The sequence below is a fragment of the Mandrillus leucophaeus genome, unplaced genomic scaffold (genome assembly GCF_000951045.1).
Source record: "Mandrillus leucophaeus isolate KB7577 unplaced genomic scaffold, Mleu.le_1.0 Scaffold746, whole genome shotgun sequence".
Taxonomy (NCBI): Eukaryota; Metazoa; Chordata; class Mammalia; order Primates; family Cercopithecidae; genus Mandrillus; species Mandrillus leucophaeus.
In genome coordinates, this window is record NW_012108097.1 from 559,368 (window position 1) to 569,995 (window position 10,628).

Genomic DNA, 10,628 nt, shown 5'->3' on the forward strand with positions numbered 1-10,628 from the left:
ACAGCTTTGGCCACAATACGTCCTACAAACTTGAAGTAGCTGAGGTGGTTCGGGTTGCAGTGGGAAGATGGATTGATGGTATAGGTGACTCGATCACCAGGTGAGGTAAGGAACAAGGCATACCTAGGGTTAAACATCTCTAGAGAGATGATCATATATCACCCCCGCAGGAGCCCGCCAGCATCCTGCCCTTCTCCTTCAAACACTATATTCAATCGATTCTTCATTTCTTCGGGGGATTTGCAATACCTGGTATGCCAGATGAGAATGACAGGAGCCATCCGCAAGCAGCTGGCGGCTTTCTTAGACAGCTTCTATGAGATCACTACAAAGCGCCTCATGTCCATCTTCACTGAGCAGGAGTTAGAGCTGCTTATATCAGGACTGCCCACCATTGACATCGATGATCTGAAATCCAACACTGAATACCACAAGTACCAGTCCAACTCTATTCAGATCCAGTGGTTCTGGAGAGCATTGGTGTTCTTTCGACCAAGGTGACCATGCCAAGTTCCTCCAGTTTGTCACAGGTATTTCCAAGGTACCCCTGCAAGGCTTTGCTGCCCTCGAAGGCATGAATGGCATTCAGAAGTTTCAGATTCATCGAGATGACAGGTCCACAGATCGCCTGCCTTCAGCTCACACATGTTTTAATCAGCTGGATCTGCCTGCCTATGAAAGCTTTGAGAAGCTCTGCCACATGCTACTATTGGCTATCCAGGAGCACTCTGAAGGATTTGGACTGGCCTAATAAGGCCCTGCCCACTTCTGTGGGTTTTGTTTGTTTGTTTGTTTGTTAACCATTGTTGGACCTGGGGAGGGGGTAGTTAAAAAAAGAACCAGAAAGAAATTATCAAAAACCAATAAATGAAATCCACCAACTCACCTTGTGTGTCCCAGCTACCCCATATTCCCCAGCGCATACCTGTTCCTCTCCTCATTCTCTCCCCGCCGCCTGTTTCCTTGCATTTTCTCCCCTTTCCATGCCATCCACAATCCCCAACCCATGTGTTTAAAAGTCAGTAGCCTTTGCAGGGACCTGTCTGTCCCACCTGTTTGAACAGTGTGCTCCTCAGATTCTGTGTTCAGAAGGATTTTCTGCATTGAGACTTGAAACCTTTGGATAGGGGAAAAAATTATATATATATATATAACATATATATATTATATACATATATTTGTTCTGTTTGCATTTCTTAATTGGAATGTGTTGATGTGCACAGCTAATGATTCAGTGTGAGACAAGATTGGTGTCTGTGTTGTTGGTTTTCAAATAAAGAGCACTCTTCATTAAAAAAAAGAAAGTTTAAGAAACGCTTGGAAAAGCTCAGTAGTTATTTCAGAAGACAGTGAGAAGGAGGGCTAGATGAGGAAGGCTATTGTACACTATGTTAAGAATTACTATCTTAATAGGATTTGGACATGCAACCACACTTGCAATATTTTTGTTTTCCTTTCATGATGCATCAGAAAGTTATAGGGCAAATATTTTTTCTCACATCCTGGGAATATTTAAAGTTAAAGCTCTTTCTGTCATTTAGTGAAAAAGAACAGATTCATACTCTGATGTTAATGAAATGCCAAAAAAAGGATAAAGTTTTTATTTGTTTGTCCCTGGCTCCACATCACCCCATCACAACCAACAATAACCACGAACTGGAAAGATAAAGAAGATGAGGACCTGGGAAACCTAAATTGCCTGGAGGAGAGGATGTTACATTATGGGAACTGGGAAACTTGAAAACATAATAGGAAAATAATAATAATAATAATAATAAAAAAAACAAAGACAGGAAACCTAGAAGGAAATAATTAAGTTGAACTCATCAAATATATTTGAGTGCAGTCCTCTTCAAACACCTAGGATCTCCTATTGGGACAAAATGTGGGGCCACCTGACCTTCCTCCAGGCCATGGGATTTGCATGAGCATCATTACTACCCTTGATGGCCATCCTAGAGCACTTGTACCCAGTATCTCCAGCATGATTCAGAGAGAAAAGTTCCCTATACAGTTTAAGACTGGGACTACACTAAACAAGCTTAAAACTCCTGGACCAGAAAAGTGATCATTGACATGACATTCCACTTTTGGTATGAGAAATGAGAAGGAAACAAATACTCATAATATCATATTTGTATTTCAAAAGAAGCTCTCTGGCTAAAAATCCTGAAGTATCTCTCAGGGAAGGAGAGATGGCATGCAGCATTTTCAGCCTATTGTAATAGGCACATCTAAAGATTTTTAATAGTGAGGTAGTGGAAATGGAAAAATATATTTTGGGTGTAAAAAAGATAATGAGGAGCTAATTTAAAATGAATTACTAATGGATTGTTGATTAGACATTAAAGATGGGAAAATAACATTGAGTCAAAGATGCTAAGAAATCTGTCTTGGGGAGTTAGGAGAAAAACTGATGAGCTTGATGTTAGACGAGTTAAGTAGAAAGTTTTCAAGTAATATCTCTGCATTGATGTCAAATTGGAAATGGCAAATGTAGATCTGAAACACAGTTAAAAGTTGGAGGCTCCACTGTTCTTCATTGAACTAGAAAAAAAAATCCTAAAATTCATATGGAACCAAGAAACAGCCTTCATAGCCAAAGCAAGAGTAAGCAAAAAGAACAAATCTGGAGGCATCACATTACTTGATTTCAAACTATACTATAAGGCCATAGCACCAAAACAACATGGTGCTGGTATAAAAATAGGCACATAAACCAACGGAACAGAATAGAGAACCCATAAATAAACCCAAATATTTAAAGCCAACTGATCTTTGATAAAGCAAACAAAAACACAAAGTGGGGAAAGAACAGCCTATTCAACAAATGATGCTGGGATAATTGGCCAGCCACATGTAGGAGAATGAAATCGGATCTTCATCTCTCACCTTACACAAAAATCAAGTCAAGATGGATCAAGGACTTAAATCTAAGACCTGGAACTATAAAAATTATAGAAGATAACGTTGGAAAAACCCTTCTAGACATTGACTTGGGCAAAGATTTCATGACCAAGAACCCAAAAGCAAATGCAATGAAAACAAGATAAATAGGTGGGATTTAATTAAACAAAGGAACTTTTGCATGACAAAAGGAACAGTCAACAGAGTAAATAGACAACACGTAGAGTGGGAGAAAATCTTCACTATCTATACATCTGACAAAGGACTAATATCCAGAATCTACAAGGTTCTCAAATAAGTAGTGTGTTAGTCAGGGTTCTCTAAAAGGATAGAACTAATGGAAAAAAAAAATACACACACACACACACACACATACACACACACATAAAGGGGAGTTTGTTAAGTATTAACTCACATGATCACAAGGTCCCACAATAGGCCATCTTCAGGCTAAGGAGCAAGGAGAGTCAATCTGAGTTCCAAAACTGAAGAACTTGGAGTCCAATGTTTGAGGGCAGGAAGCATCCAGCATGGTAGAAAGGTGTAGTCTGGGAGGCTAAGCCAGTCTCTCTTTTCACATTTTTATACCTACTTTATATTTTAACCATGCTGGAGCTGATTAAATTGTGCCCACCCAGATTAAAGGTGGGTCTGCCTTTCCCAGTACACTGACTCAAATGTTAATCTCCTTTGACAACACCCTCACAGACACACCCAGGATCAATACTTTGTATCCTTCAATCCAGTCAGGTTGACACTCAGTATTAACCATCACAAGTAGCAAGAAAAAAACCAAACAATATCATCAAAAAGCAGGCTAGGGACATGAATAGACAATTCTCAAAAGAATATATACAAGTGGCCAACAAACATATGAAAAAATGCTCAGCATCACTAATGATCAGGTAAATGCAAATCAAAACCACAATGCTATACCACCTTACTCCCACAAGAATGGCCATAATAAAAAATTCAAAACATAATAGACCTTGGAGTGGATGCGGTGAAAAGGGAACACGTATACACTGCTGGTGGGAATGTAAACTAATACAACCACTATGGAAAACAGTGTGGAGATTCCTTAAAGACCTAAAAGTAGAAAAACCATCTGATCCAGCAATCCCACTACTGGGTATCTGCCCAGAGGAAATGAAGTCATGATACAAAAAAGATACTTGCACAAGCATGTTTATACCAGCACGACTTGCAATTGCAAAAATGCGGAACCAGCCCAAATGTCCATCAATCAACTAGTGGATAAAGAAACTGTGATATACACACACACACACACACACACACACACATATCACAGTTATCATATATATCATATATATATATGATGAATGATGAAATACTACTCAGTCATAAAAAAGGAACAAATTAATAGCATTGGCAGCAACCTGGATGGGATTCGAGACCATTATTCTAAGTGAAGTAACTCAGGAATGGAAAACCAAGCATCATATGTTCTCACTCATAAATGGGAGCTAAGATAAGAGGATACAAAGGCATAAGAATGATAAAATGAACTTCAGGGACTCAGGGGGCAAGGGTGGGAAGGGGTGAGGGATAAAAGACTACAAATTGGGTTCGGTGTATATTACTCAGGTAATGGATGCACCAAAATCTCACAAATCACAAATAAAAAACTTATGCGTGTAACCAAATACAGTCTGTTTCCCAAAAACCTATGGAGATAAAAAACTTAAATAAATAAACCAAAAAAAAAAAAAAGTTGGAGGTTAGTGATTTCAATCATTTGTAGAGAAACAATAATAAAGAACAACAACAACAAAAAAATGTAGTGAGGGCCACGTGCTCTAATTTACAAATGTTATTCCATTTTGTTCTCAAAATAATACTGCAAGACGAACAATATAATATCAATTAACAGATGAGAAAAGTAAGGCCTATAAAAGTTAATTTGCCAGGGGTACAATTTCAGGGTTTGTCTTCTTAAATTACTATATTTTGCAGCCTCTCTATGATGTTAGGGTGCACTAAGAATGAAGGAATTTACCCAGAAACAAATAGAAAAAGAATCTCCAGCACAAGGGAATGAAAAACAAGACAGAGAAGCACATGCAAAAAGCCAGGGACTGAAATACCTTCAAAATCAAAGGTGGGGATTTGATAGTTTTGAATGTTAATTTTATTGAAGTTTGTTACCCTTGCAAAGTGCTTCAAAGGTGTTGAGACAGGGGAGTAAGGAGAAAAATTATTTCATTCAGTCATTCAGAAAATGAATTTAGCAACAAATCCGAGCCAACTACTCTTCTATTTGCTGGAAATACAATAGTGAACAAGACAGAGAAAAATCACATTCCTAATGAGATGAAATTCTAATAGGAGACAGACAATAAACAAACTATTGTGTAACTCAAGACCATGAATTGACACTTACCAATGAGGAACTCCCTGGGGTTATGTAAGTGAAGCAAATTCTCTGGGTTAGAAGCCAGATGGCCCTGAATCGAAGAATAAAGAGGAGGCGATGCTGGAGTGAAGTAAAGTGAACGTGGATAATTGCTGCACCTTGTGTGTTTACAGAAAGGATATAATATACAGGTTGCTGGAGAATGCTGACAGCAGGTACAAAAGCTATACTACGATATGAGTAGATGCATTAAAGCGGTCCTTAGGTACTGTGACGGTTAATTTTATGTGTTAACATGACTGAGCCACGGGGTGCGCAGACATGTGATTAAACATTAGTTCCGGATGTGTCTGTGAGGGTGTTTCTGGAAAGATTACCAGTTGCACTGATGGACTGAGTAAAGAAGATGGCCCTTCCCAACGTGGATAGGCAACATCCTTTCCCTTGAAAGCCTAAATAGAATACAAATGTGGAGAAAGTTTAAATCCACACTCCCTCTACCTGTTTGAGATGCGACATCCATCTTCTCCCGCCCTCCGCACTTTTGATTCTCAGGGTTCAGACTACTCCACCTGCCTTCCTGGCTTCACCCTCCAGCTTGCAGATGGCAGATCCTGGGGCTTCTCAACCTCCATAATCACAAGAGCCAATATTCTGTGCCAGGTACTCTTCTAAGTTCTGTGGATGTGTGTGTGTATTTTGTTTCTCCGGAGAACCCTGACTAACACAGATACTTATGGTCTCCTTTTGTGCAATTTCCAATTAACAGGGAGGTTAAAGTGAGCAGTTGTATTTGCTGTCAAAACAGCATCCCTAGAGTCACCTGGAGGGCTTGGAGAACACAGAGGACTGAGTCCATTCCAAGAGTTTCTGATTTAGGAGGTCTGGGGTGAGACCCAAGGATTTTCATTTGTAACAAGTTCCCGGGTGATTCTGAAGCTGCCAGTTGGTAGACGGTGCCTTGAGAACAATTGCCATAAAAGAGTAAATTTTGTAAATAATTAGAACAGTCCAGGCTTTAGTCACATTCTTGTTCTCTCTCCCAACAAGTTCTTAATCAGAGGAAACAAGATCTTGAGCCAGCTTGAAAAATTCTGTTCTTATTTAATTATTTAGAAAATTGAACATAAATCTCCAACAGGCTGTCCGCTCTATCCCTGACAAAGTCCCTGTGTCTCATTATAATAGAGGCTCCACAAGCCTAGCAAAATGTCAATTTTACTGCTAAAGAGCAAGTTCTTACAAAATCCATTTCACAAAGTATAGGAAAACAGCCAATTAAAAAAACTTTTCTCACAGCAGGACCTCCCTTTAAGTAATCTAACCATAAAGAATATCTTGTATTTCTGCAAAAAGTTGCATTATGACTAATATTAACTTAAGATGAGAAATTTTACCATTTGCTTCCTTGTAGAAGTTATTGACTTTGTATATTTCTAGTGAATATCTCTCTTGCACTCACAAACTATGCTCACAAGAGAAGCTGCCATCTAGCTGGTCTCTCAATGTCCTTGTCTATTTGTGAACACTACCTTGACCTCTATACCATTTTGTACACATTTCTATTTATCTATTGCGTGTAACTATGGCTAGATTCTTCTGTTTTTCAAAAGACAGCTTAGTAAATGCCATTTCATTGGGAAAGCTCTCTCTGACTCCCTTTGGGCTAGGTCCAGATTCTTTTGTTATAAAAGTGCACACTGGACACTGATTTTTTTGTTTCGTAAACATTGAATTAAGATATTTTTTATATCTGTATGTATAGATGTCTGTTTACGTATGCATAGACAAACACATAAATTCAAGGTATACAAATGAGTATATCTTCAGAAAGTTACCATGCTGTATACCAGCAAACACCCAGACCTAGAATCAGAATACATCCTGATTCTATTTTGCCAGACATCATCTCCATCAGCCATCTTGTGCCCATTTAAGGTTTGGACGAGAAGTCTCAGTGCCCAGTTCCATGTACCTGCAGACAAGCTCTGCTATGTACTTTAGACCCAGATTTCCTCTGCCTGCAATCTACCTTCTGCCCTTCACTAGAGGGTACATCTCGGCTTTTCTTAGTGACCCCCTTTCTTGAATTATGGTAGGCATCCGCAGAAATTCTAGAGCCCAGGCTGAGGCTGAGGCTGCATGAACAGGAGCTCTGAAGTTAACAAGACAATGACATTAGGCTCTTGTATTTGAGAGATCTGGGGATTCAAATATTCATGAGAGTTTTGTGAGAGTTATATGTTACAGACTATGTAAAGTGTCTAGTACAAAACTGGCACTATTAAAATATTAATCTTCTCCCTTTCTGCTACTTTATTTTCCTGAGGAGTGTTCTCTCTTCTTCCACAATTCTCCCAAGTATTTCTGTTCTTTTTCTAAAATTCTCCATTATTTTATAGAGGTGGAAAATATTTTCTTAAGAGGGTTGACACTCAAAGGTCTCTTATTCATTACCCATCCTATGTCACCTGTCTCTAGCGCCATCCCACCCCTTACCAAATCACACATAGAAGTTGATGACAAATTTATTTCTATATACTTTGAGTATCACTGAAAAGCATAATATGGTGTTGTTTTGTGAAAGAATAAGTGTATAGACACTGATCTCTTCTTCTTTGAAATTTTTTGATCTTACTTATTTTTGAATTTATTTATTTATATATACATATATTTAGAGGCAAGGTCTCACTCTGTCATCCAGGCTGGAGTGCAGTGGCATGATCATAGCTCACTACAGCCTCGAACTCCTAGACTCAAGGGATCCTCTCACCTCAGCCTTCTGAGTAGCTGGGACTACAGGCACATGCCACCACACCACACAATTTGTTTTATTTCTTGTAGAGATGCTTTCTCACTATGTTGTCCAGGCTGGTTTTAAACTCCTAGGCTCAAGTGATCCTCTTGCCTCAGCTCTCAAAGTGCTGGGATCACAGGCATGAGCCAACATACTTGGTCCAGAAATTCTGTTTCTTTTGTTTGTTTGTTTGTTTGTTTTTTGAGCTGTAGTTGGTTACCTAGATGTTACTTATGTTGTTTAATGTACCAAATTTTGAGCAGGATATTGGATCATATTAATAATAATAGTAAGACTAGACACCTCTGTAGTCCCTACGTCATCTGATCTATAAACATGCCAACCCCTTCACATGCTCTAAAGTATGCTTATGATTTCTCATACCAGCAGCCAACGTGGAATAATAAAAGAACATGCTTGGTCAGTATTATTGTTTTATCATGGTCTGTCTCCAAGTGGTAAGGTGTCCTGAGAAAGCTCTAAATACACTCAAGCGTGTTGTCTTCTGTGTCCCTCTAGGTCTAATTGATAACAATAGGTATTTATGATTTCCATTTAACAAGTGTTTATCAAAGGCCAGGAAACACTGCTGAAAAAGTCTAACTTGATCCTGCTCTTATGGCATTTTAATTTTGGATTAACTATTATGCACCCAAACTTCATTTTACTGAACACCCATATTCATTTAGTAAACAAGCTGAGAGGTGCCAACTCTATGGTAAGCACCGTGGTATTGTTTATAAATGCAAAGTGAACAAGACAGACCAATTAGTACCCTTACTGATATGTGTGATTTTGGCAAATGAATGCAACTGTTTTAGTTTGTACTTGAATTTTATTGTAGCTGCTGCCTAGCCACATGCTTATGAATGGCAGAGCACTACTTAAAAATAGCTATTCTTAAAATCAGTGACTCATTGCCCTGTGCTAGAGATTTAATTTTCTGTTTTCTTGGAAAAAACTCTTTCTCAGGAGTATTCCCCAGCCACCCTTCATTCAAAACCTTGGAAAAGACACTGCACTACACTAACTCTATGATATGCCTGAAAGCCATGTGAGCAAGACCACGTTTGTGTATAAAGCCCCACAGAAAACAAATAATATGCAGAAATATGGAAAAGAATTATTTTGACCATCTAATTAATATATCTACCATTTATTCTGTGTCAATATAAGCCAAGCATGTTTGGTCAATTTACATTTATTATTTCAAGTTTTCATAACCTTGCTGCAAGGTATATATAATTATCTCAGAGATGTTAAGTGACGTGTCCCGTGGAGATTGCTTACACTCTTAAAAGTAGGATTTGCATGTAAATACTTGTCATTCTTCTATGCTCTGCTGCCTCTGTGTGTATGATTGTGTATTAAGTTTCAGAGCTTATGAGAAGAAACACTAATGGAATCAGGAAGAATGCAGTCATTTATTTAAATATTCTACAAATTGATAAAAATTCATGTTTTTAAAATGATTTTGAATACAACACAGTCTTTCCATTTTAAATTGCTTTTTGGTGTTGTAAATATTTAAGCAGTGCTTAAACAGTTTCTAACTGAAACCAAATGATGTTATTATAATTGCTGTATGAATGGAGCAAAATGCTTCAACTTCTCCCAGGAGATCATTGTATTTGTCTCTTCCATACTCTCTTTGGAGGAATAGATTGATTTAGGCAAATACATTACAAGAGTAAAGACCTTTTTAAAGATTGCCTCCTAATCTCTACTCCAATCCATTCTAGCTCTATTATATCATGTCTCTCTGAGTATAAACATACTTTCAGTACAAGTTGCTATTCAGTCCACAATTTTCTGGAAATTGTGGTTGATAAATATCTTCACACAGGCATATTGCTATATATGTCAAGAGTACGGTTATTCAAGGTAAGTGATATTGATGCATTTGAGTCTCTGTACCTGAGTGTTGTACATTTGTGAACATTGTCATCTGAATGATTTTGCAATAGTAAAACACCATTATACTGTAGGTCTTCTTGTCCCCTGCTGTGTGTTCCATCTGTTCAGCCTTTTGTTTTTGTTTTTACATTTTAAATGACACCAACAGCCTTTAACTTATTTTATTGAAATTTTGAATGAAGAGATTAAATATATACACACACTAAGAACATTTACATTACCCTGACCTTCTAGTTCATCACGATATAAAGTAGGTATTTTGAGTCTTTGCTAGCTTATCTTATCTAATTTTCAAAGTCAAAAGTAATACCTCATAGGATATTTGGTGCACTAAATAATAGAAGAGCCACCAATCTATTAACTGACTAATGTTAAGTCTTTATAAACCTGTGGGACACCAAAGGCTAGAAAATTGAAAATCAGAAGAAAGCTCCAGTTGACTTATTCCTCTGATTTCTGCTAAATTCTTTGATCCTGCTAAGGGAAAAAAATTGCTTTGGTAAAATACTTGCATAATTTATTCAATATCCATTTCATAGCTTTTTACTTGGTGTGTATTATGGTGGGGAAAGAATGATGAAAATAAAGTCAAGGTTGCTAGTTACGTGGAATTCACAGCTGGTAAGGGTA

General features: G+C 37.9%; 1 protein-coding gene across 1 annotated transcript; it reads left to right on the forward strand.

Moving 5' to 3' along the window:
* Positions 1–247: 247 nt before the first annotated feature.
* On the forward strand, positions 248–863 carry LOC105529062 (E3 ubiquitin-protein ligase HUWE1-like). Its single transcript, XM_011966119.1, is given in 2 exon segments — positions 248–480; positions 482–863. Coding segments are annotated over 2 exon segments (489 nt in total). The 5' UTR covers positions 248–261; the 3' UTR covers positions 752–863.
* Positions 864–10,628: the final 9,765 nt, after the last annotated feature.